At 45.0% G+C, this 26,486-nt stretch overlaps 1 protein-coding gene and 2 long non-coding RNA genes across 3 annotated transcripts; 2 read left to right on the forward strand and 1 right to left on the reverse strand.

Annotated features, from left to right (window-relative positions):
• Positions 1–275: 275 nt before the first annotated feature.
• Positions 276–3,207, reverse strand: irf2bp2a (interferon regulatory factor 2 binding protein 2a). Its single transcript, XM_088385283.1, has 2 exons — positions 1,632–3,207; positions 276–1,377 (listed from the first exon to the last, which is right to left on the reverse strand). The coding sequence occupies exons 1-2, from the start codon at positions 2,467–2,469 to the stop codon at positions 659–661; spliced, it is 1,557 nt and encodes a 518-aa protein (XP_088241409.1). The 5' UTR covers positions 2,470–3,207; the 3' UTR covers positions 276–658.
• Positions 3,208–15,240: 12,033 nt separating this feature from the next.
• LOC148393400 (uncharacterized) lies at positions 15,241–16,882 on the forward strand. The gene is made up of 3 exons (XR_015860566.1): positions 15,241–15,463; positions 15,863–15,922; positions 16,663–16,882. It is a non-coding gene; the product is annotated as an uncharacterized LOC148393400 (long non-coding RNA).
• A 5,487-nt stretch (positions 16,883–22,369) lies between these two features.
• Positions 22,370–25,661, forward strand: LOC148393401 (uncharacterized). Its single transcript, XR_015860154.1, has 4 exons — positions 22,370–22,993; positions 23,326–23,975; positions 24,252–24,367; positions 25,107–25,661. It is a non-coding gene; the product is annotated as an uncharacterized LOC148393401 (long non-coding RNA).
• Positions 25,662–26,486: the final 825 nt, after the last annotated feature.

The following is a 26,486-nucleotide window of genomic DNA, read 5'->3' on the forward strand; positions in this document are numbered from 1 at the left end:
CATATTTCAGTAGGCAGCAGTCAGTCACAACGCTGCGCAAATGGAAGCAATTTGGGGGTGAGGGGGGGTTGAGGGGCAATGAGCCTGTTATTACCAAGCGCGCTTTCATTTTTTACGAGTCATGTGCGCAGAGACAGGGGTGCCTTTGTGCTGCCTGCTAGCCCACTTACGTCCTCCTGAGGCGTCACAACAAGCAGAAAGGAGCCCTGCCTTCCGCGCACGTCCGCAGCCCGGCGCCCCTTAACCACTCGAATGAAGCAAGCTCAGACAATCAGTTCATACAAGATCAAGAAATTGTATTTGGCAATTTTTAAACAAGTGCATACAAGTACAGCTAAAAGCATTTCAGTTTTGCCAAGTGCTCGTAGAGTAGCATTAGTCACATTCTACGTTAAACAGGAACTGCCACCAGACCTAGAAGTACATCGAGAATTGTGTTAAACATCAACAAAGAGGAACGTAGTCCATTATAATGAGTACATACCTTTATCTTCAAAAATATAGAAACACAATGTATTCAAAAATCAAAAATTATACAACCATGTTTACGAAGTATACTCTTCCCTTGGGTCCAATATGTACAAGTCCGTTAGTTTGTTTGAATGGTATGTATGTGATATTTATATATTTATACTCGTTTTCTCGGCTTGGAACCAAATCAAGGGTCCCTCTCCTTTTTTACTTTGACGTCTCCTGCCAGGATGGTGGCAATTTCCCCCTGCATGAAAGCCCACGGTACGTTGGAGCCCACCAGGGGACACTTCTCCCCGCTCGGACAGTACACTTCACCCGTGGCGCCTTGCTGCTTTATGCTCTCCCTCGAGCAGGGGAAGCAGAACTTGTGAGAGGGCACAGACGGGCACTGAACAAAGTGGGTGTCCTCTAAACGCTCGTGGCACAGCGTGCAGCACAGGGGTATGCTGCCCGGCACCGAGGAGTCCGGAATGCTTTGGGGGTGCACTTGGTCCATGCCTGGCACGTGGGGGGTACCTGCACCTGATGCATCTCTCTGCGCCAGCCTCCTCTGACTCATGGAGGAGGGCGAGAGGGGACTGCTGCTGTTCCTGCGGGTGGTGGAGTGGACCTGGTTGGCGTCCTTGGGGGAGCTGTTCCCGCCCGCATTGTCTGCCGCCATGATGAGTGCCGCCATGGGGGACTGGCCGTTCTGGGCTGCCTCCGGCGGGGTGGTGCGGGAGTGGGGGGATATCGTGGAAGGGGGGTTGGCGAAGCTCGGAGGGGGGACCGGTGGCATTTTGAGTCCGTCGGAAGGCGGAGGTAACCACTGCTGCGCCTCTCCGTTGAGCTTGGCGGCCGTGCCCTCGCTCTCGGGTTCAGGTGACGCTTTTCTCTTCATGCTGCGGGGGTGTTTTCCTCTGTCTGGAGGTGGGAAAGGGTTAAACAGAGAGCGTGGATGAGTTGCTCAGACAAGGGCACATGTACAGCCAGTGGAAAACATGTATGTGGCGGCATTACAGGCTGCAAAAAACATTACCTTTGTGTGTGTGTGTGTGTGTATATAGCGAGGGGTCACATGGTACAGATAAAACACCATGGCAGGGTATTCTAGTTATTATTTAAAAATAATAATAATAACATCAAACAAACAAAATAAACGTGCTGCTACTGCCTACCTGACTTGGAAGCCGAGGCGCTGCCATCATAGCCCATGGCCCTTTGTTGCATGGCCGCATGGTCCTTCTTGAAGCGGCTGTCGAACGTGTGCAGAGCCATGAGGTCCCGCACCGTCTTGCCCTTGCCCATCCAGTCGGGCTCCCCTCTGCCTTTGTGGCCGTCCGAGATCTCCGGCGTCAGGCTGTCGGGTCGGTGCTTCTCCTTGCCGTCGCGCTCGTGCTCGCTGCTGGACACCGAGGCGGGTCTCTTGCCCAGCTCGGCGGGACTACCTGCCGCCAGAGCGGAGGAAAGTCCCATCTGTCCCGGTCTGCCGTTGACAGCGTGCACGGGCGCCATGCTCCCGTTCACCAAAGGCACAAGATTCGGGGGCACCGCGCTATTCCTGCGCGGGTTGGGACTCTGGCGGTTCAGCTCCGGCGGCTCGTCAGGCTTAGGAAATCCATTGGGGACGGGGATGCCGTTCGCCTGACGTCCAGACTGGTACTCAGAACCCAGCCTGGGGGGTCGCTCGGAGGAGAGAGGGTAGCGATCCAGCGGCTGCGGCGGCCGCGAGCCCGGGTCCCCCGCCGCCGCGGCGTGGTTGATCGCCTGGATCTCCTTCCCGGAGAGCTGCGACTTGACGGGGCCGGGAGACCTGCCCTCCTGGAAGCCGTGAGCCCGCTTCAGCTGGCGGGCCGTCTCGATGACAAACTCGATGCGGTCCGCTCCCTCGTAGTTAACACATCCCCTGCACACGGGTTCGGTAAAATCCCAAATCATGGCCCAGGGCATGCGGGGCAGGTCGCACAAATAACATGACTGCCTCCTGGAAGAAGCAGCGACCGCCGCGGACGACATGGCGCTCGTCGTCGACCCCCTGAAAACAAACCCTAAATGTGCTCTTCTTCCTCTCCTCACTCTCTTTCCCCCCCACCCCTTTGGAACGCGGTTAAAAAGCAAGTTCCGTGCGGCCAAAAAGCAGCCGAAAAGTGGTCCTTTCCCGGCTGAGCGAGTGACGACGGTGGAGTTTCACAGGGAGAAGTTCATGTCGGTGTGTACTTTAGTCGGGCGCTCGTCTATCTAGCGCCGCTGACTCAATGTACTACTGGCTCAATGTGGACCAGTGACGTCACCACGCCCGCTTCCACTTCTATTGACTTGATTTCTTCGACAGAACCCCCTCCACACGCGCGCTCCCCTCTCCCCCTACTTTACCGCAGCCTCTTGCCACGCACCCTGCCCTTTTTACAAACCATTTCACAAGACAACAAAAACAAATAAGCATTTACCCGCGCCGTGCGATCATATTTGTGAGTCAATCCCTTCTTTTCCAGCAGGTCTGCAAAATTGTGCAAAAAATGCGGCTGCAGCCGAGCAACGGAGCGCCAGGGGATGGAAAATAACACTCGCACACACTCGGCAGAGCGCGGCTCTCCAGCTCCTCCAGTTGACTGCTGCTTTGTCCTATTTTCAGAGCTTTATCCGCTTCTGGGCTGAGTTTAAGCTTGTTTTTCTTCACGCGAAGCGCCTCTACGCCACCATGTGCTGCTGCCGCTACTACTACTACTCGCCGCTGTGCGGTGAATGAGGTGGGTTAAGCCCCAAGAAAGACTATCCCCCCCCCCCTACCCATAAATAAATGTGACACGCATAACGAACAGAGAATTTTCTACATTTTGGCATGCATATGCTCAACACGTGCTCACAGCTTCTGCTGCCCATGCGGAGATAAGAGAAGGGGGAAAGGAGCTTCCATTAGCCATTAACCAGGAAGCTCTTGTGTCACGAGGTGGGGATTTCCAGACTGTTGTTAACTCCAATGCCGTTTAAAACACACTCACCTCCTTAAAAGCACTAATGTGATCCAGTACAACAGCACCACCCACTCTGCTTTGCATAAGAATAAAGTGCAAAATGATAATCTTCTTAATAATGTCGTTTGGCGCACAGAGCCGTCCTTGTGCCCACATTTCAAAACAAGCACTCACTCAATGAGATTAGCATGAATCAGACGTTCACACGACTACAAGAATATCTGAATATTGGTCGCAGCGATCAAGCTAGGTGATTCATTGCACTGTTAGTGGTTTTACTCAGTGGAAGGGGGGTGGGGGGTATCAGACATGTCGTCGCATAGTGCAACTGTGCCAAAATCCCCTCAAGTAAAAGTGCAGGTTTGAAACGGAGGAGCGTCTCAGTAGTTGAGATTCCTCCCTCTCATCTGCACTCATTCCAACTCATTGCAGCTTTTTGCCTCGGGCTTTGGGTGAGGCAATGCGTCTGAAACCTGCAGACACAAAGCAGGATGTGTTCGTGCAAGTCCATGTGACGTTGGAAAAAAGGAAGCAAGATGTTTAGTCACATACCCTCATCCGCCTCACCCATGTATGGGACGTGAGGCCATTTGGCCAGAAGCCTGGATCTGTGAATCATGCACGCTGGCTTCCTTCAAAGGCTCTCCACCAACCAAATCAAGAAGTTATGTCGCACTATAATTATGCTCTTACCACATGATCTTAGATGATTGCATTTGTGAAGACGCCAACATGTGAATGAACCCTAACCCGTGCACAGTTCTAGTCCCTGCAGGGAGTCGGCGAGTTATTTCTGATGGTAACCTACAGTCGAAACAACGTTTCCTCATCCTCACATTATCTCAAATGGAGTCCTTGTTGGGCGAACAACAGTAGGAAGTGTTGTTGGGCTTTATGACATAGTTAGGAAATGACTGCAAAGGGAGGAGGGGGCAACGGGTAAATAAACAAATCTTCCTTTAAGATGGGTGGGAAACAGTCGCCTGATTCTCGGAGACCTCGAGAAAACATTTGTACTAGCAAATAGCTAGCTAGCAAATGTACGAGTGCCGGGGTTCTATTAAATCTCAAATCATCAAAATTTGAAAGACCCATTGATGTAAAAAAAAATGCTGCAGTGGCTGCAGAGCGAAAGCAGAAATGGAATGAGGGTTGTTGTTCCGACAATGAGGAAGCCAGACATGCACAGATGGCTGGAGTGGCAAAATGCAGCGTGTATACAGTAAAAATCAGCAGCGTGTGACCCGGCTGGCTGCTGTCTAGTTTCAGTGGAGCCGCTCAAGCAGATGGAGTGGCTGCAGAATGCTGCTTTTCAGCAGTATGGAAAATGAGACATGAAACCGCCAATGAGAGTGACGACCGGGGAATACCCGGCATGTGACAGCATCGCACGCCTGATGAGATGACATTATTTTTGTACTCTTGCACTTCCCCACTCTGTTGAATATTAGAACGACAATCTTTTATTCATGGGAGAGAATCATTTTATATTCTCTCTGAAGTTTTCTGCCGTAAAAGTGGAGCACACAAGATGTTTTCAGTTTTTTTTTTTTTCATTTGTTTTGCTCCCCCCACCACCACCCTTGTGTTATATAACGTGTTTAGCTGCTGAGGCGAGCACCAAACTATGAAATGTTACACAGACATAAAAGGAGGTTAGAACAGGACGGTGTGAGGCCATATTGGGGGGGGGCAAGACCAGTGTATCATTGATACAGTATGTCTCATATTATTGTGTATTGATCTGTGATTCCTCTCACGTACTTTTTTTTAGCCCCCATTGTGAAACAATTAGAGCTAAGATACATTTTGGAGCCCTTTTTGGATAACAATAAAGTGAATTTTCAATTGCATCTTGTTTACTGCTGCAAAATTCTGGCATATTGGAAATTTGCAGGCTACCATATAACAGTCACCTTCAGTGTCACAGTTTTTGGGGGGATTATCCCGCTTTAAAAATGTAAATAATATGATGAGTGACCTGAATTTTATGAGATGAGACATTTTTTCTGCCCCATTTTTTTTAATTTGCCATCAACAATACAAGCGCTGTATGGTGGCAGTGAACTCAACTTAGCTCACTTGACAACATCAGCAGTTTGCCAGACAGTGAATGATCCTTTGAAAAAGAGGCTTCAAGCTGTTTTTTTTTTTGCTACGCCCAGTTGAAGTTTACTATCAAACTAAATATAAAACAAAGACAATGACACATAGTGTGTTTAAAACAACTACTTGGCTTTCAGTATAGGGTCTGTTCCAAAATGCACTATGTCCATTGAATTCAAACAAAATGCTATAAAACAACGTTTTGCTACGAAACACATTTAATAGTCATATCCTTAAATTATTTAATTATATTATGTTTTTATAGAGAAAGTATAAAGTACAGTATTACAAAGTGGTATTTTTCTAATTGTAAAACACATTACAACACTCTTTAGTGCATTTTTATGTGGGCGGGTGGCACAGAATATTTCAAAAGCTAAAGGTAATTTGAGATACAAGTTCTTTGAATTATGAGTGCAGTAACAGAACAAGTTAAACGCGTATTTATTTGTGCTTTGTTTTCAGCAGTCTAATTAATCGATATCTTAAACACCAAAGTTTTCTAAAATTCCCCAGCTAGACCTGCCCTGAAATATTTTCAGGTCAAGTCACATGTGATAATAGGGAGATTCCTCTAGTTTGGATTCTAGATATAACCAAGTAAAACGCACTGGCGCACGTGACCGACTGTATAAAATGGAGGAATTCACATAAAATGGAGGGTCCGTCGGCAAAAGGGAAGGAAAAATGTGCCGGTCGAGTGGAATCTGGGGGCTGCAGAGGTGATGTCATTGGGCTGGAGCAAGAGGCACGGAGTGAAAAACAAGTCTTCCTCTTTATTCTGATCCTCTTTGCAGTCCCTGCAGGAGGTGGGGCGTGGTGTGGTGGTGGGTGGAAAAGGGATGAAGGAGGGGCGTGTGTGCCGAGGGGAAGGGGGGGGGCATTCCTGGCAGTCGGCCAAGGCAAGGGCTGCTGGGAAATGGCAAAGGATGCCAAGCAGGCCCCACCGCCAACATTAGAAGCTCACATCTTTGTTCTCAGAAACCTGGTGTGCTGCCAAAGGCCTCATTTGGGCTCCATGGCATGATTACACTGGATGTAGGCCAACTACTGAGAGAGCCTGCTCGCCCTACCCGCCTGCCTCCCCTCCCTCCCTCCCTCCCCTCCTCCCTCCCTCTCTCTCTTTATGCTGCCTCCCAAGGCTCTCTCTCTCTTTTTCCACTGCCTTCAAAAGCCTGCTGCCAAACATGCAGTTGTTGCCATGGCTGCGGAGAATGGAACATTAAAAAAAAAAAAGTGAGTAATGAGTCAGGCTTGGACACAGATGTGCCACATGTGTATCCATTTAGAAAAAAAACAAGGCGGCAATACATCCCCTTTAATCTGCTAGCCTAGTCAGGAGGCGGGCCACTGGGTACATTTTACAAGTCCTCAGAGGGGGAAAAAAATCCAAGTGAACGTTCCACTCACATCCATTTTCATACATGCTTTCAAGTATGCGGCTGAAGTGCACATGCACTCGTGGTAAGCAGGTACAGGAAGACCTTCTGTTGCCTTCTGGAAGCTTGCTTACTTTGTGAGCCAACAGCATCATTTCCTGTCTTGCGGAAACCCCCCGAATATTTTCAGTCACAAATAGAATTCGTGAACGCCCCTTCCCTTGCCCCTGGCTTCTTGTTGTTCAATCCACTACTGGCTGCTTTGCGTCAGCTCCCGCAACAAATAACGTCACCTTCACCGCCATTTGTTTACCTTTAAAAGACAACTTTAGCATTGAGGTTTTTGCTGTCACAAAATGGCAGCACTGTAGCTAAATAATGTGGCCCTTTTGTTACGACTTGGTGAACAAATATCCCTGTAATCTAAAACAGCTATTTAAAAAAATGGCCCCAAAAGACTATTTATTTTCTACTCGAATGAAAAAAAAATGCTTTTCATGCTTCCTCTGAGCCAAAAACAAAGTTTTCCAATGCAGGCTTATTATTAGGTCTATTTTTGAGCCGCTAAGCAGTCACTCGAATATGGTGCTTGACATCCTTGGCAAGGTAGATAGCATGCCTAAATTGCTCGTTTTCCGGTGCCAAGCTTTGCATTTATTCACAGCTGTTTGTGTGAGCGCGCGTGTTTTTTTTTTTAATGTTTTGACATTCCCACTGTCCTTTACTGTTATTAGCTGGAGGACCCTCGTGATTTGTGCGAGCTCCTTTGCATGTATTCATTTGCTTAACCAAACAGTTGCATAAACCCCTGGTAAATAAAACATAAAAATATGCGTGGACATGCATATTTATGACATTTTTTATTTGGAGGGTATTTCAGGGTTGGGAGAAGATGAAAGGAAATGAGGGGATAGAGCTCATGTGTAAAATGTTCCTCGAAGGTCTGACTGTATGTAAATAAGATTGTGGGGCTACCATCAGTTGGCCAATTAAATTTATGTTAAAATTAATAATGCAATAAGTATATTTTTTATAAATCTTTTGAGGATAAACTGATTCGGATTGTAGATGACAGTTTGCTGACGTCAAGTTAGTGTCAGGACGAAATGACATTGAGACAAAGTCAAACATAAATCAAGTTGCTGTCACAAATTTGGAAGACGCTTTCTTTACTGTTATCCGGCTCTCGAGGCCAGTCACATAGCATTATTTGTTTGTATGCCTAATTATACACAGTATCCAAATATGCGAACCATACATAGGGAACTGTTCTAACTTCTGTGTCTGTAATTCAATCTAAAGGTGGTTCGTTGAAATTGAGGCGAAATTCCTCCACGTCTGACTCCTCTCAGCATGTCTTTAAGGACCTTGCTTTGTGCACAGGGGGGCAGGAAACTAAACTTTGGAAGTCAAGTCAAGTTTATTTATATATCCCTTCATCACAAAAGAGTCTCTAAGGACCTCACAAGCATGGAAAAGTAAAGGAATGGTAAAGAATTGAAGTTCAATAGGCCGCATCCGCCCCGCTCGCCGCTTGGTTGTGGCCTCCGAACTGTTATTCCCGCAAGCTTTGTTTTGGTTGGGTCTGCACACGTATTCTTGCATTAGTCTCCATGCCAACGATACACACTACAGTCTGTTGTAAAGACTTCAACATTAGTCCTCATTTGGGTAAATGTTCCTTTAACATTTATTAATTTTGTCTTCATTTGTACTTTTAAGTTGTCCTGTTCAATTGGTTTAATTGTGCTTATGCAGTGATGCTCTCGAGTAGCATACCTGCAGAGGGTGCGACTCGTGCGGTGGAATATAGCGTGTCCTGACTTTTGTTCGGCTATGTACGTCAATGAAATAATGAATAGAGAGTACTGCGAGTGCCTTTTTAAAAATACCCATTACATGTTGCACCTGAAGGCCTTCGAATTAGAGTTTTACTTGACATTGATTCGTTGCGTTTCAATGAATTGGTCACTATGTCAGTGGTAAGCCACTACCTTAGTTTGGTGTTTTTCAGAATAAGGCCATAAAGTGGCAAAAACTACCTCAATAAATAAAATCCATAGGGAAAAATACTTTGTGGCCATTTGAAATTTGTGTTTGAGTAGCTCTGGTCAGGCCAACACCTAGCTAATTAATTGAGAGCGTGAAATATTTCATTCATAAAAAGGCTAGTTCCAATAAATACGGAGTAAAACTGTGGCTAAATGATGAAAGTGACTGGTGAGGTTTCAATCATCCACTTGGAAAGATGCCTTTTTTGGTCCTGGTCATAACTCCCATACACGAGTGCCCTCTGTGTGATTGTCTGCTTTATGGAGGTGGTTTCATCATGGCGCACAGCGAGTGCCTGTGCCAGAGATGTCCTTCCTCCCCTTTCCATAAAAGTGCAAGTTGTCATCATGGTGTGCCATTCATTATCTGCCTGCGGTTTTGCGAGCCTGGTGGGTGTCTTGAGTGGCTGGGTAGCGTTGCCTGTCACAGTCGGCCTCCTACCCCCGCACACACATCGGATGGGAAAGCTGGAAAGGCAGCAGATGAGTGTTTGTGTCCCCCCCACCCCCCTCCTCCCTCAGCCCTGTCTGTGTGATAAAAGCCCCTTTAACCACACTGTCTGGGCAACTGGGCACAGAATCTTTCCACCACTTCAGAGGCTCGTTTTCGGAAATAGCTCGCTGAGATGGAAAATGTTGGAATGACAAGCACATCTGTTTGTGTCTGATTTCAAGGACATTCATGATAAGTTTAAACATGGGGGTGGGGGGCGAAACCATGGCCTATTATTAAATCTATCCTCATGCAATTTACGTAATCATACTCTTGTTGCAAGCTTTGCATAAAAAAAAAAATCAATTATGTACATAGTAGAAAACTAGATTTTGTCCTCCACAAACAGCATAAGCAATGGAATAAGTTAAGAACATTCTAATTGCTTGTTAAGCTAGTTTTCTGACAAACATATAGCGGGTGTGAAACCAAGTACCATATTTTCCGGACTATAAGACGCACCGGACTATAAGGCGCACCTTCAATGAATGGCCCATTTTAAAACTTTGTCCTTATATAAGGCGCACTGGACTATAAGGCGCACCATTAATGCATCATTTCAGATTTTTAATCCAAATCAATCTTTTCTATTTCAACTTCAGACGCAACAAATTACTTTATAATCACAAAATAATGATCCATAGTCTTTTTGATTCATGATTCATAGTCTTCAGCGGGCCACTTATGATTGATTTCATGACACAATGCTTCGGGCCAGTTTAAATTTAGGAATTTGGTCCATATTTAAGGTGCACCGGACTATAAGGCACACTGTCAGCTTTTGAAAATTTTTTAGGTTTTTAGGTGCGCCTTATAGTCCGGAAAATACAGTATGTTAAGTTTAGTGTGCATTCAAAATGGGACCAGGATACCTTATGAAGCATACAGGAGGAGAAAGAAGAATTTCTACTCAAATTCTATTGCAGACGGTTTAAGTGTTGAATCATTTGGAAAATCTAATCTTAGACTGAGGGATATAACGTTATTGTCCTTACGTGTCATTCTAAATAAATAAATAATACATGTATTGTGTATTTTCACTACACCTAGTAGATTAACACAATCTTAATCACGTTTTGCAAACATGACATTTCACAAAGGCCTAGTTCTGTACTGCAATTATGATCAAGTGTGGACATGTTTGAATTCCAAGAAAAATATTTCAGCGACTGCACTCTGAAGACTTGAGTCATGTTTGCGTCAGCGCTAAGGTCGCATCAGCTCATGTCGTGGGCTTGTTTATGACAAACCGGTTGAGCTGCACAGAGCTACAGTACATGTTGTCATACGTCGTGCAGTCGTTATCCTAGCACATAGCGTACGCTTTAGTCACCGGTGCGAGCCGAGCGCACGTGCTGTTATTGTCATCCTGTGGGAAGCACATGGAATAAATAAGAGGCCTTGACGCAACAGTTGCGTCCCGAGGGGATGGTTGGGGAGCGGAGGGAGCGCTGTGGGAAAGTTCGGTGCCCTTGAAGGGCCCCGATAAGCCCAGGGTGATATAAACTCAGCTTGTTTGTACTCGCCGGTAACGACGGCAAGTGTGCCAATGATGGATAGAGACAAGGTGAGTTTGTAAAACGAATAACAAGGACAGACAAGCCAAAGTTCCAAAGGTTATGTTGAGATGGGCGTGTCTTATCTTGGCGATCTGACTTTGTGGGGTCATTGGACTACGCGGTGCGTAACAGGCTCGCTCAGCATAGTCGTCACACTGGTTTCGACGGTGTTTACGCAAGACTGAAAAACAACGACAACTGTCATTTTACCCATTCAATCACATGACTAGGTATTGGGGCCTTTTCGCGTTACCATCTGAAAATGGTTACATGTGTTGACCTATGTAACAACAAAAATGCTAGACATTTCCTTAACCGCTAAGTAGGAATGGTAATCATGGTAATCGCACACTACGTTGTTGTGGTATTTTGGTAAGAATGGCAGTGATATTGTGATGTAGCAAGTATGCCGTGATCAATATATTGTATTGGGGAGGGAATAAAAAACACGCTAAACCTATTTTGACCCAAGATCTGCTGCTCAAGCGGCCAACCCGCTAAGGTCTACCATTTCAATGTCAACATTGTAAACTCGCACACCTTTTCCAGCCTGCAGTGAGTAACTACACAACATTTCTTGTTTTCACACAACCATTATAACCTTTCTCTCTCTGATCCTATCTCACACGCTCGTACACACAGATGCACACGGACACGAATGCATAACTATTCGCACGCAGATAAGCACTAGTCATAACTGCAACACCGTGACCCTTCCCAGCGGTGAATACAACAAAAAACAATTGCAGTGCGAAAGGGGTGGTGTTGCTAGCTAGTCACATTCACATGGATAACCATCAATACTGATATTCACACCTATAGTCTTCAGTGAACCTGAAGAAAACCAACACATATATGTGTAAAATTCATACACGGAGTTCCGTGTATGAATTTTCCACGTACTATATGTGTGTTTTTTTTTTTTGGTGGAACACTCCCCAATTGTGTTTCTATTTCCTATGATGTATTTCCACACGTCAAAATTTAAACCCCTTCATTTACGCTGATGGATGTAATTTGGAAGACTAGTTTGATAAAACACAAAAGGACAATTAAGTGCTTAGTGTGTGAGACGCCAGTTACTGGTCTGGTATGCATATTACAGCGTTCATAGTTCAGGTCCGTGTGAATGCGTCTTGTTTCAACCTTTCCAAAACGGTCCTTTTCCTGCGAGATGGGCGTCATGTAAACACCCTCAGATGGCTGCCGTTTAACTGTAGTAACATATGAACGTCCCCTTCCCCCTTTCCTTCTGCTAAGGATTGGATCCGCATTATTTTGCGGAACTGCAGATGTGTAACCCGAGCGCGTTCTATTCAAATTTAACGAAAGCGCTCAGTCAACAAAGGAGGAATAAAGTTCACCTACGCAGCATTGCCACACAATCGTAGGGCGGAGTCAGACGCCATTGAGGAGGAGGAAATGGTTTCTCGCTGACTGACAAGTCTGGCTCCACCCAAGGTTGCCCTGAAGGGAAAACACGCCACTCTTTCCCAACTCTGCACTTTTATTAGTATCACATGCACTCGTCTACTTGTGAGATGACTTTACTGAGCTCATATCTTCCTCCTTCCTGAGGCGGTGTGACGTTCTGTGTTAGCTTTCATTCCTCACATGACAAATGTCATTCGTTGCCCTTGTGAAAAACAACCAACAGCAAAGTGAATAAAGGTCACCCCCCCTACCAAAAAAATCTTTGTTGCTGTTGTACAATAAGTTAACCCTTGCGTAATGTTTGGGTCAGAATGACCCGTTCTGATGTTTGACAGCAATAAATAAAACTAGAGTGAAAGTTTTTTCTTTAAACACTGAAATTTATTGAATATTAAGTGAATCAAAGTTACTCAAGTTACAATATTAGAAATGTCATTATTTTGTACATGGCGTACAAGTTTGTGAACTCAAAGGCTGTTCAAGGTCAAATTTTAAACATGTCTGCTAAAATTGATTTTAGATTGAAATCAAGGAGAATGACGGTAACGGTGGGGATCTTGAAACTGTAATGTGTGGATTTTTTTATGGGACAGTGATAGCCGTACGTGTTTAAGAGAGTGTTTTAAACAGTCCCGGGAACTGTTTGTATTTCTACCACATTTGCACAGGTACTCACAGAAACAAGCGCCTGTTATTCTTTAAAAGGTCATACGAGAATCTACAAAGAGCGAAAGACTAAAACAGCATAAGAACTATAAATACTAAACATAGTAGGCTATGTTCACACTGGAGGTCAATACACATTTTGTTGCCCATGTGTGATATTTATCAGAATTTTTTTTCATGCAATGTGAACACTAAACAATATACATTGGATATGGATCTGGTTCGACTGCTGTATAGATACACTTGGCTCCGCTCCTTCAACCAGTAAATCAAAAGCGTTTTTTATTATGAAGATGTTCTTGGCCCTGGTTAAAAGTGACCTAAAATATAAAGCATGCGCGTGGAAGATGAACCGTATATAAAGGGTTAAACATTTACAGCGTGGAGAAGGAAGCAGTTTGGACTATAAGTGAACAGTGTTCATTAACTCGCAGCGTGCACAAACATGAAACTCATCACGCAACAAGTCATCCGACTCTGCTACAGAACAATGCGAGCGGGCCACTCAGCGCTGCACTGCCATTATGAAAGCGCTCTGTCACAAGACAAACGCCTCGCAGGAATGCTGTTGTGGCACATGCTGGCTGTTGACACAAGGGTTAAACATTGAACTGCTTACACACACACTCGGGCACCCAAAAGGGGCGGGAGTGGGCGGGAGCCTCAACCGCCTCAGCGCGGCTTTGTTTGTCTTTCCACCCTGGCTCGCCGCGTTCCCGCCGCCACCTCCCCTTTGACAGCCATCAGGGTTATCAGAGGAAAGTCCTCTTGACTGCAGCCAGGTGCAGCACTGTGTAATGATTCACATGGCGAACACACACACACACACGCGCACACAAACACACGCACACGCGCACACACACACACACACACACGTATCCTGGTGTGGTTGGAGCTTTGTGGAGGTCACAGAGTGTATGCGTGTGTGTGTGTCGCATAGCATGTGGCTCTGATCTCTGGGTCTGGTGAAGAGAGTTCAGCGGGAGTTCACTCCAGATTCATTATTCATGCGTCTCTGTGTACCAAATGATGGCACCAGAGAGCCTTTTCTTTCTGAAAACACACTCGCGTGTACTTTCACTTTCACTATTAGACTCCTTTAATTCATACTTTTATTTCTTTGCAGGCTCTGCCTTTCGAAACACGAGCCCCGTGAGCAGGGGGAAATATTTCTGTGATTTTTTACAGGCGGCCGTGTTGGCAACAATTGCAAAAATCCCTGCTTAACAATTCCAGGAAAGCTCAGCCACCTGCAAATCTCATGACCTCCTGATTCTAATTCCGAGCCAAACTATCAGACGGTCTGACTAGAAGCTTTCAGTGAATGGAGTAAACACTGAATGTCAAGTATGTTTGCCAGGCCCGGTGTTGAATCAGGCATTAGTAGTCATGTAACGACCGCAGTGAACTCAAGTGGCCCTGCAAAGCTCTGCTTATATTTTGTCCAAGAGAGTACATTGTGAACTCTCAAGAGAAAGCTAGCACGGGCTGGCTTCTGTGTCGTCTATTCTCGTTGTTGTCAAATACAGTCTGCACTTAACTCTAAACCATATAATAACAGATGCTGGCCGGCTGTTTTGGCGACCTGTAATTGTATCCAAAGTGCTCACAGAGCAAATAAGGCAAGCTAGAGAGACAGAGAGAGAAAAAATAAAAAAACAGTGAAAGGCATGCCAGGCCCACCAGGGGAGAATCCAGAACAAAATCCCCTCTCATGTCACAGTGTGCTGCGTTGGCGGGGCGTGACCTCATCCAAAGTTTACACTCAACCGCCTCATGCTGCTTTGTTATCTTGAAAAGTTGCAAAACAGCACATTCCTGCTCTTCGTGGCAATGCAAAAATGATTCGACTGCACACGTACACACAACTGCTTCGACCAAATCAGCAATGTGTTTTAAAGGTAAAAACACAAGGGCAGGTACACTTTCACAAGCGCAGCGGGGTCGGCATGTTTATAGGTCACTTGTGTGTGTGTGTGTGTATGCGTGTGTGTGTGTGTGTGTGAGAGTGTGTGTGTGTGTGTGTGTGTGTGTGTGTGTGTGTGTGATTACTCAGCAGGCTAAGCTCGCCTTCAGCCTTTTTTTAAACCGGGCTGTGGGCTAGTAAATAGCTGCGAGGAGTGTCACAGTCTTCACAGCTGATTGGCTTGATGCTTGCACGACTTGAGCAGGAAGTCGGCCCAAACTCGGCATCGGTCAAAGAGTGTGACCAATAATAGTCCAAGCAGCATGTGGCGATTGCACGACAAAAAGACGGAATGTGCACAAGCCCGAGGGATTCAGATCTTGCCATATGAGTCACGGAGATGTTCTTTCTGCATTGTCAGCGAGGAGCACGCTTCAAAGCAACGTGGGTCATTATGCGTAATGTTGATGTGCACTGACCGCACTAACTGCTGTCACGATGTGGGAAATACTCATTGTGACCTGTGTAGACTGACTTTTATAACCCCGTTTTGTCACGAGACTCGTGAAATATCGTTTCGGTACAACCTGCATTAAATGTTGACACATTTGCTCACCTCAACACGCTATACACTCGTTAACCACAACGAGAGATTTTTTTTTTTTTTTCATGGTGGTGAGCCTTGAGAGTTTTGCTTCCGTAAAATATGTCTCGATAAAATGTTGGTTAACACTGTATTTGACCAAAGTATAACTAATGTTGTGGAAATTTAAATCTACAATTTGGAGTCAGCACACAAGATGAGAGCTAAAGACGTGATTTATGTATTTCATATATTAATAGACACTAATCAACGTGACACACTGGGGAGAAAACATGAAGGCAGTCCTGCTTGCTCAAGGGGTAAGTAACTCCCTGCAGAAAAACTGCTTGTGTGCACAAATAGATTGCGCTGTAAAAGTAGTAACGTTGCACTGTTGGTTGCTTAAGTGCGACACGTGAAAAACTCCATGTTGTGATTGTGTCATCGGTTGCACAACGTATGCAACTGACACCGCAGTGACAAATAATTTCACTTCCCTCTTCTTCGTACCTTGCCTAAGTAAACAAAGCTTGTTCCTCTTTTTTGTACAATCTTTTGCTCTTTTATGCAGAGCTTTTAGTTTAGCCCAAAATATGAGCGGTGACTTTTGGAAACAACTCTCAGTATGATGGCTGTGCAGTTTTTCACCACAATACAAAACAGACCACATTCATAACAGAATGTGTCAGCGTCATTCCAACTTATAAACCTTCTCTTTGTATATTTAAGTGCACATTTTGTATCGGATGTGCAGGTGTATCCAACACTACAGCGTGCGAATATTGCGATTTCTTGTTTGCAACAGTGAATTACTATATTCTTTCCTGTGACAAGTGAGCATAATGAGGCCTCTCAGTTTGTGCGAGGCTAAGCGTGCAAAGCGCGACCGAGTTGTTGGCTGCTTCTCAGAGGGCTGTGACAGGGCAAAAGCACAGAGTGGAAATAATGAGTGACATATCAGCCAGAGAGCGCTTTTAGAAAAACACCCCATCTCCCCTCTCCCACACCATTGAGCCACATCCCCCTCCCTCCCCACCCCCCTACGTCTGTCTTTTTGAAGGTCAAATGAGAAACAAGAGAAGCGAGTGCAGCCGGCTCCACCTCCACCACCAACGCCACCTCCGACTGACTGGTTCAAACAGGCCCTGGGAGGAAAAAAGGGGGCAGCGTGTGCGTATGTGGGGCGGGGCAGAGGCCCACTGAGCATGCCCAGTGATGAGGAATGCCGTGTGATGGCAACATGGGCTCTCCCATCTGCTGATGCATTGTACACTGCTCGCCTCAGGCCCTTTTCCATCCAGTCTACAGAGCAGCCAGATCTGTTTACCGTGGAATGCACACAAAAGTCGCTTGCTGACGCGCGCACACACATAAATTGTGCAGGCACAGTGACAGAGGCGATGCATAGCTCAGGCGTAGAGAGGCACGCACAGGAATTTACTCATGCATGCAAAAAAATAGTAAGGTATAGGTTGAATGAAACGGCTGATATATTATTCAAGGAAAATCCCATTTTACTCCATCAAGGCATCGTATTCTGCCCTTGTTGCACGCGATGCCTTGATACAAAATAGGGTTAGATTTTCATCACAATGATCAAATCAAAACTAGGTTGTTTTTGACGTTTCTCAATCACACACTTAACAGCAAAAGCCAGTCCAGAATTAAAGAGATTTTCTAAGAACACCAATTGCTTTTGATCGTCTTTTTGAAGGCAAGGCGGAAATTTCACTGCATAGTTCAAGTGACACAGTTCCATGGTTTTGTTCTCAAGTGGCACGATTATGGCTGCTTAATTCCAAAACCACAAATATTATTAAGATAATATAAATAGAACCCATTGTTTAGACTACTGGGACGCATATAAAAAATACTGTAGGCTAAGGAAATTTTTGAGGTTGACAAAATATTACTGTCAAGTTAACCATAATTTAAATCAATGAGGGTCATCCCAAACAAATTACACGGTATGCAACGTTTGTGTTATTGTTTACGTCTGTGGTGTCGCCACCCAGTGTGGATGCTTTTGTTGTGGTTTGTGCATGTGGGCTGTCACTTGAAAAACACGGTCAATATGATGCACTTGAGCATGGCTAAACAGGAAACTGAACACACAAGTACTTGCCCTCCGTTTCCAGAACAATAAATATTTGCTTGCGTTTATTTAGTTTCTATGTCACCATGTACCCCCAAACGTTAAAATGACGATGAATTAAAAATGATGCAGTTCCTCAGTGCCTGCCTCTGATTGACAATTGAAAAGTATCAATAGGAACAAGAACTGGGTCGCGGCGAGTACGTTGTCGACCAACAAAACTGAACTTTGTGTTTTCAAGCGTCAATACACCCTTCCCAATAAAAAAAAAAACAGATCAAAACAATACTTTTATTTGACTTTGGTTAAAAATGGTCTTGTTTGGACGATTGCACCACACATGCTGAGGGGCGTTTATGGTCATTGTGGGAGGTGAGGGTGCCTTTGTGCTAAAACACCAGGGCCGAGTGAAACAATTTTCTGGAGAATGTTGTCATCTGTCTCCAGTTTAGTAGAACACACACAGGGTGGTGTGGAGCACTATCTGTATCACACATGCAAAGTGGGACCACATGTGTGTGTTTCGCCTTCTTATGCATAATTGAAGGGGCCTGCTTTGTGTAGCCGAGCAGACGCTGACGATGCACCCAGGGTGGCACACACTTAACTTGAGTGACAAAATGCTACAGCGGGAAAAAGTCACACTGAAGGCATTTTGACGTCGAGGTCCTCTGTTCCAGAATATTAAAATGCGATGCACGGACTCGGGAGAAACAGTCGCAAGCTGATGTGCTGTGGTGAGAGCTCCAAAATGCTAATTCGCCATCACCAATGGAAATCAAGGTGCCCTCGTACGTTATATGAATAATTGCGGTGTGATGTGTGCGTATGGGAAAGAGTCTAATGTGTTCTTTTATTTGCAAAGTCACGTCTGTGCTCTCTGATATGATAATGAATCTTCTCCCCCTCCAGTAATTGAGCTGTGCTTTGGAAAATCAGGCCAGGCCTTAATGGCGCATTGTCTCGCATCAGATCAAAAAGCAGCCAAGATGAGGATGAGATGTTCCGTTACAATCATATGACTTCCATACGGAGGGTCATGGAAAAGGGGGGCTGTAGGGGGTGCCGAACTGCGTGATTATGGCCATTGCGGCTGTTTCAGTCAAATAGCTCAAAGACAGGCAATCACGATCAAAAGATGGTTCACGGGTAAAATGAGTTCTAACCTTTCTATTTGCCACCCCCCCCACGTGGCCCTCAAAGCATACCAAGACAGCAACGACCGGGCCTCGCTTTGATGAGTCTCCTTTTTGGCATCCTGCTCGGGGGTTTCTAAATCTGTGCTTGCCACCTCCTCGAGTGTCTCTCCGCAACTCTCAGTGACCCCTCCATGCGATACCCGCGAATGTTGCAGCTTGCACACGGATACATTTTAACGGCCCCGTGTTCAAACGTGGCCGCATGCGTGCACGGCAAACGGAAGGCGGACGGACAGCTGCAGTTCAAAGGCGAGCAACAGCTGTGTTCCATTGTCTGACACCGAGCTGACTGACATTTGAAGCTTGGCTGCCTTTAAACGCTTCTATTCTTTCTCTTGCCTTCTCTCTTATTTGCTCCCGCTATACGTCCCACTTTGTCCTCCGCTGCCAAGCGCTCACTTGTCATTCCTCTGATGTTTTGGCCATCGCCGAGGTCTGCCTGGATACCGCAATGTCTCAAATTCTCTCGCATAGTTACAGAGACGGTGGGGTGAGCGAGCGTAGAATATGTTCCTTATTTGCCGCCCACAGGAGGCAGACACTCAATCCGGCCTCTTCACTGTCAGAAAACAGCACTGGAGATATACTTGGCAACGTGTGTTTTGAATTCACGCTCCACCCCTCCACCCTGCATTTACCCCACTTTGTGGATGTGTGTCTTCTAAGCCCTTCATTTCCCAGAAAGGAGTCCAGGATTTGTGAGCGGCCGCGGGCAACATCTCCAGAGAAGGATGAGTGTTTCCTGCAAACAGTTGGGGGGGGTTGCTGAGGCACTCGATGTGTGTGTGCGTGGGAGGACAGCTTCCATGCAGACACTATCCAGTAACACTTGAAGAGCGTCATCAAGGGGGAGGTGTGTTGCGTGTTTGTTTTTTTTCCCCTGCCAAAAAGCCCCAGAGGCCTGCAGGGCAGTGATTGACAGTTACCTCTGTTGATAGTTGCCCCCCGGGAACAGAGCCCTCTCGCAACAGCTGCCGCCTCCATCTCGACTCTGAAGCTGTTGCTAACTTCGGGATCGCTAAATATGTCCTAACTTGTCGACTTAAGCGAGCTGTGCTGCTTTTTGTTTGCGCAGAGCCATCGGCACGGCCTGGCTAATCCCGCTCAAGTACGAAAAAAAGCAAGCGTCACGTCACGACTCCCTCCTGAGCCGTCTGGCCGTTGGGTGTGGACGTGCGGAGGAAGAGTGACTTAATGGTGAGTTGTGCAAGCTCTCGGGTGAGGCTTGAAACCAGAAACAACCAAAAGTGCTGATGCACTAAAAAAAGAGGGAGGCGGCGATTGTAGGCCATTCAGACACTCTGCTCCAAAGTGAATACCAGCTACAGCGCAGTTCATCTTTCACGCATGTGAATTTTTTATTTTTATGGGCTTTCAGATGATACACTCAATTCTAAATTTACATTTGGGCTTTTCGCGCAAAAGCATGTTTTGCTGCAACATTCCAGGCAGCACTAGGCTCAAGTGGAAGAAAATTCAGCATAATTAAGAGAAGAGGAAAAAGGGCAGAAAAGGTCACCCTACAAAGCTGCAGCAATTGTTCCCATGAAGCAGAGAGGAAATAATATGAGAAATGGACTGTAGATTTTGATTGAACATTTTGGTATTCAAATATGCAAACTCCAATTTCAAATAAGTTTGGAATTTGTGTGAAACCGTAAAGAGAATACAATTTACAATTCATTTTCAACCCACCGTATTTTCTGGACTATAAGGCGCACCGGACTATAAGGTGCACCTTCAATGAATGGCCCATTTTAAAACTTTGTCCATATATAAGGCGCACCGGACTATAAGGCGCACCATGAATGCAATCACAATATAATAACTTGAAATAGTGACAACAATAACAATATATCAATAATGTTACGATTGGCCCGCGGGCCAGCATTTGGTTCATATATAAGGTGCACTGGATTATAAGGTGCACTGTTGGCTTTTGAGAAAATTTGAGGTTTTTAGGTGCGCCTTATAGTCCGGAAAATTCGGTATATTGAATAAATTCACTGCAACAAAAAGATATTTCATGTATGTAATGTGCAAAATCGACCATGCAAAGCCAACGAGAAAAACCTTTCCCAGTTTAACTCAGTGCCACATAAACATAGCCTTGAGGGCTGCTGACACGTTACAATTTGGAACTGAAAACAAACTCAAACGGTTATTTTGGCTGTTTCTTTGTGTGACAAAATGGGATTGTTTAAAAATGTGTCCTCAACATGGTACCAAATGTGTTTCCCTGTAAACACTGTAAAATAGTGAAATGAGAGAGTATGTTAACAAAAATAACATGTGTGGTAAGTACTTTTATGACACCGCAACTATTTGTTCATTGGCGTTGCATGTCAAAATGTGGGAAGAAAACTCTAAACAAAATGGTGACGAATGGCAGACAAAAGATGTTTTTTTTGGGGGGGGGGACAAGATGTTGGTATGCACTTTGTAGTGACATTGCAAACAACTGGCATGACATGAATATTGACTGGAAGAAGATGACAAACGGATAAGCGGCAAGTTTCACAAGTGCTATTGATGGAAACGAATTTTTGCCATGTGGAATTCATCTGCAGATGCATTTTGTGCAAATCAAACTCTGTTCTAGGTAACTCTTTATATCTATGAGTACATATCGTTTGTTGTTACTTTACTGATGTGTTGTACAAGTTATTCTGGCTCGCCTTCGGCCGTCATTCATGTATACACAAGCGGTCATATGATGGCTGCGTGTTCAGGTACAGGTTCCAAGTAAATGTGTTCTGTACCACGAAATTATTACGAGTACTATGCAAATTTGCAACGCTTTAGTTAACACAGACCGTACAATCGCAGTTATGATGTATTTTGTTATGTATATGGACATTTATTCTGGTGTATACTATGGTTGAGAAATTTGTTTGTATAATATTTGATTGAAAAGTGCATTTTTATCACAATAAAGAAAGAGGAAATGGCATTATACTTAGTATGCAGTAAGTGAGTGCTTCGATGTAAGCAATTGTATTCATACTTAGTCTGGGAAATAAATTATATCAGTTCATTTCTAGTTTTTACAGCTTTGTACGATTGGTCTGACAACCTTTCAAACGCGCAAACACAAACAAACACGGCTGTTTTTACTCGATGGGTGTTGCGTAAAGCATCCTAAAAACCAACATTCAGAAATCCGATGTCAATGAGGACAGGGCCTGAACTCATCGGGGGATGTGGACAGTGAGCGGTAAAGGGTCAGATAACCCACAGAGAAGGAGGGGGGGAGGGGGGGGATCTATTCCAGTGGAGAGAGAAAGGTCACAGTGTAAGCTGATAAAGGCGGGAGGCAGAGCTCCAGGCCAGCTAGTCAGCTGACGCCTGCAGCTGTGTTTGAAACATCAATATGAGCCTTGTTCAGCCTCTCCCCTTTCCCTCGCAAGCCGCCCACCCCCACTCGGCATCCCCTCTCGCAGCTCGTTCCTCCTTTCCTCTCACACTATTTCCTTTTCATCCGGCTCTGATTTATGAAAGTAGGGCATGTGCCCATAACTGCTGCATCAAGGAACATGGCTGAGCCTCCAGAGGCACTAAAGCATCTGTTTACGGCAGCCCAGACAACTGCGGCAACATTGCACAATCGCCACAGGCAAGCCTAGTTATATAAAGCCTGGGCTCTATTGTTTTTGTTTTTCTGCTTTCGCCACCTGTAATTCCTACACAAACGCGGTGCTCGCTCTCATCTTTGGCATGCAACTTTTACGCAACCACTGCTTTTCCTGAGTTCCAGGTGTCAAATTTCTCATTTCCCAGGCCGTTGTTTTGTTTGGATCAAAGAGCAGGGGAAAGGTTGCAGGAAATTCAATAGATGGGTTGTTTTGTGTTGCCTTTTTTTTCCCCTGTTGTTTTCCACTATGTCACTCACTCCCGCACTGGATTTCAGTGGGCTTTGTGCTGGCTTTTTATTGTGGAGGAGTACTGGAGCATGAGGATCATATAACAAAGACGGCGAGCAAATGCTGTGACTTGAGCCTACGAGCATGTTTGGGGGATGACAATTAGTCCCACACGGAGCGACGACGCACGTCACGGCCTGTGTTTCCATGGCATCAAATCAGCACGCTCGGGTGGTAAGGGACAAAAAAATGTGTGTTATTAATGAGCACCAGAGGAATCGTTTGAGCCGGCGGTCCAACACAATGCTGGGGTGACATAATCATGTGTTGACAATTAATAACTCTTTGTAAATGTGCACACTAAAAACATACCGTCATACTTTTGCTAATCTTTAATTATGTGACTCACTGGGTGTTGCCTGTCCTTGAAAGAATCTGAAAAACATGAGCAGCTGCTAAAAATACAGGCGCGACCCGAGAATGCGAGCCGCAATTCCAACATAAACAACCGTGGAAAAACCTTGGGAACATTCACGCCAACCTTCCCCGTTCATGTCCTAAAACAGTGCTGACTCAACACAGGGGCCACCGAGTGCAGCTGCATTCCGGAGCCTACAAGGACGCATTCTCGTTTTGAGCCAGGGGGCTTCAACGCTGGAGTGTTCTCCATATTTCTCTGCACTGCCCATGAATCACGGCAAGCACGGTGCCCTCGCTGCGGTTGTGCCGGGGGCGGGGTCGATGCGGCCATACACGACAAGCTGCAATTATTACTAGCAATTTCTAATGGTGTTGACTGCATCAGCTGCAGGTGGTTGATGTTTGAAAACAATTGTGCTTCTATATAAATGCTAAATATATGCTCTCGCGTGATAAGTATGGGACTGTGCAAGTACATTTTTAGATAGCTTAGCTGTCCTGACGTGCATATGGGATATTTTTTCTGCAGGTTTGTATGAAATAGTGACGATAGTGTGAAAATAGGTCATTGTTTCCACATGACCTCTGTCTAAAAGAAATGCATGTGCCTGAACAATGTTGAGGCTTTTGTTTACAGAAAACAAGTGTCTTCAATGAAAATGGCGAATCTTGCTCTTCCCCAACAAGGAGGTTTTCCATACATTAACAGCGCAATAAATGTCCTGGTCCAATTAAAATTGGTATCAAAACCAAATCACCATGCTGTCACATCGTAACAAGCACATCAGACTGTAAAGTGAGTAAGATGCCGATTGCTAGTATGCAGTCAATTCCTTTTGTAATTTTAGACTTTGTAATGGCCACAGCATTTATATTCTCTACCAGTAAGGCACAGCCCGAAAAAGAGGAAAACAAAATGCATTTTCAGCATGAGGCAATAATTGAAACCTCGCTTACATTTTTATTATCCAGTGTGCTATTTTGACCTCGTGCTCGCTGCGCTTTTGTTCACAATCTTTGTACAATTCGTCCTATCCTTGGCTCACCATATTCCCACTCACTTCCTTCCCAGTGCCCACGCTTCTCGCCTCCTCTCTTCATATCTCAGCTGTTACTTGGCAACATGGTCCCAGCTGGAACAGAAGTAGCCACGTTGCCAAGGCAACAAAAGACACACATGCAGACGTGGTAAACACCTTTTTTTTTTTTAGACCCCCCCGTGCACATGAAAGGCAAGTGTGTGTTGAGATTTAAAATCCAGAATAAGCACTTGTCAATCCATTGTTTATACCTAAAATGGGAACAGTTGATTACTTTTGCCAATTTTTCAAAGCTTGACTGATGGTTTTTGCACACTAATTCGTCACTGTGATTGAACATCCATTCAGCTGGATAAAGCGACCTTTCAATATATTTGTCATTTATCCACCACATCGTGCTCTTACAATTCCAATTCTAAGCACTCACAAGCTGAGTGCTCAATTCTGGGAAGTAGACCTCTTTTCTCCGTGCCCTGAGTAAGACTGCATCTGTCGTCATAGCAACCGTATCCATCATCTGCAGGGGATCAATTGATTCATTATTGAGTGAGGCGTAGCCTCCCCTTCTCTGCTTCCAGTTCACGTCTACTTACTCCCGTCTTCCAGCATCCATTATTGAAGTGAAAGCCTGCCCACTCACTGGGATGGAAAAGAAAAAGCTGTCAGGTCTCCCTTGTGGAAATATAACTCGTATCATACATTTTCCCTGGAAAGCATTTATATTGTTGCCTCAGAAGGTACAGAATAATCTATTAACAGACTACAGTATGTACTGTATATCTACAAAAGGACGCATATAACATATCAAGGCTTTATTTGAGAAGCAGTTTTGCTAATCAATGCCTTCATTTGGGAAGCAACTTTCTAATGCTGACTTTTCTTGACAGGTAGCCATGTAAAGAAAACTGTGTGGAGGAAACCATTTAATGCCGCAGGGGAAGACATGCTTTGATGCAATACTATCTTATTTTTACTGCATGCAGCTGCACACCAAAGTAGAACTTGGAGGGGCAGTTTGTAGGGAGAAGAGGAAAAGACAAATGTATATTATTGGAAAATGTGTGCTAAATGGATGATGTCAGCTCTTTGCACTTTGACATTTTAATGTGCTCTCTGAGGGAATTACATCATTAGCCCTCCTTTCCGAGCCCGGCCGGCTCAATGATGGGAAACCTCCTAATGGATGTCAGAAATGTTGTCCCAATGGAAGAATGGTGCATGTGCATGTGTGTGTGTGATGAAGTTGGTGGGATTTCACAGAGCTCCGTAGTGAGATGCCTTGAATCATCAGCTGGACTAAAAGCCTCCATAGAGCATTAACTCAGTCTGCATCGAGACAAAGTGGAATCTTTTCCCGCCGACAAGCCGGCATAACCCCCATGTGTAATGACTTGTTGTATTAATTGTTTCATGAATTCATAATCATACCAAATTGGCAGCAAGTGCGTCTCAAGTTTTTTAATTAGAAAAGCTGTTGGCTGCAGAATCTACTTTAGAAGTGACCGACTCATTAATCAGCAGAGTGCGCGTGGAAATGAAAATATGAACGAATGCAGCCGTTATGAATGAAGGTAAACAGTGAAGCGCCTCTGAAGCAAAACCTTCAAACGGTGTAGAAGATGGAGTTGAGCCAAACTAAACTCATGAATTCAAATACTCAAAAATAATTATGTGATTTGCACATACGGATTTGTATGGGGGCTTTTTCTATTTAAATATATTGAAGATATCATAATGTATAATATATATAAATAATGAGGACCCCTTTTGCTGCCTTCTATTATATCAGGAAAAATATGGATAAATTTATGTATTTAAAAGAAAAAAAGCTGGATGCAAATAAATGGCGCGCTTTGAACACAACCATGGGTTGCTCATATCTTAGGCGTGCAACCATCACAGATTGCGTAAATAGACTGCAAGCAAAATAGGAAGCAGATCAAAGCTTGTTGTAAAATAGGTCAAATGGTGGATATTCATGTTCTCCATCCCCACTGGGAACATGTTTCTGTCAATAGAAAAAAAATATCAAGCGGTGGGGACAGAAATGTGATGGAATGAGGGCTGAGAATGTTTCTTCAATTTGTGCACGCACGCACTGTGCCAATGTGTTCAACGGGCTGATGCCCTGAGGGGGATTTTGGTGGCGAGTGGGAAGCAGAGCCGAAGGATAGGAAAGAGCAGCTTAGGTTCACTGAACAATTGCAAGCCTGACCGCCATTTCAATTGGATCGGTGGGCCGAACAAAATCATATTTCCAGCAGGAC

Source organism: Syngnathus floridae, chromosome 9 (genome assembly GCF_059516105.1).
Source record: "Syngnathus floridae isolate MCC-2025c chromosome 9, RoL_Sflo_1.0, whole genome shotgun sequence".
Lineage (NCBI taxonomy): Eukaryota > Metazoa > Chordata > Actinopteri > Syngnathiformes > Syngnathidae > Syngnathus > Syngnathus floridae.

Bases quoted from the DNA above. Each gene is read 5' to 3' on its own strand.
- irf2bp2a (XM_088385283.1), bottom strand. From the start codon at position 2,469: ATGTCGTCCGCGGCGGTCGCTGCTTCTTCCAGGAGGCAGTCATGTTAT. The intron at 1,378-1,631 runs GTAGGCAGTAGC...TCCCACCTCCAG, and splicing joins CGCCTCGGCTTCCAAGTCAG to ACAGAGGAAAACACCCCCGC.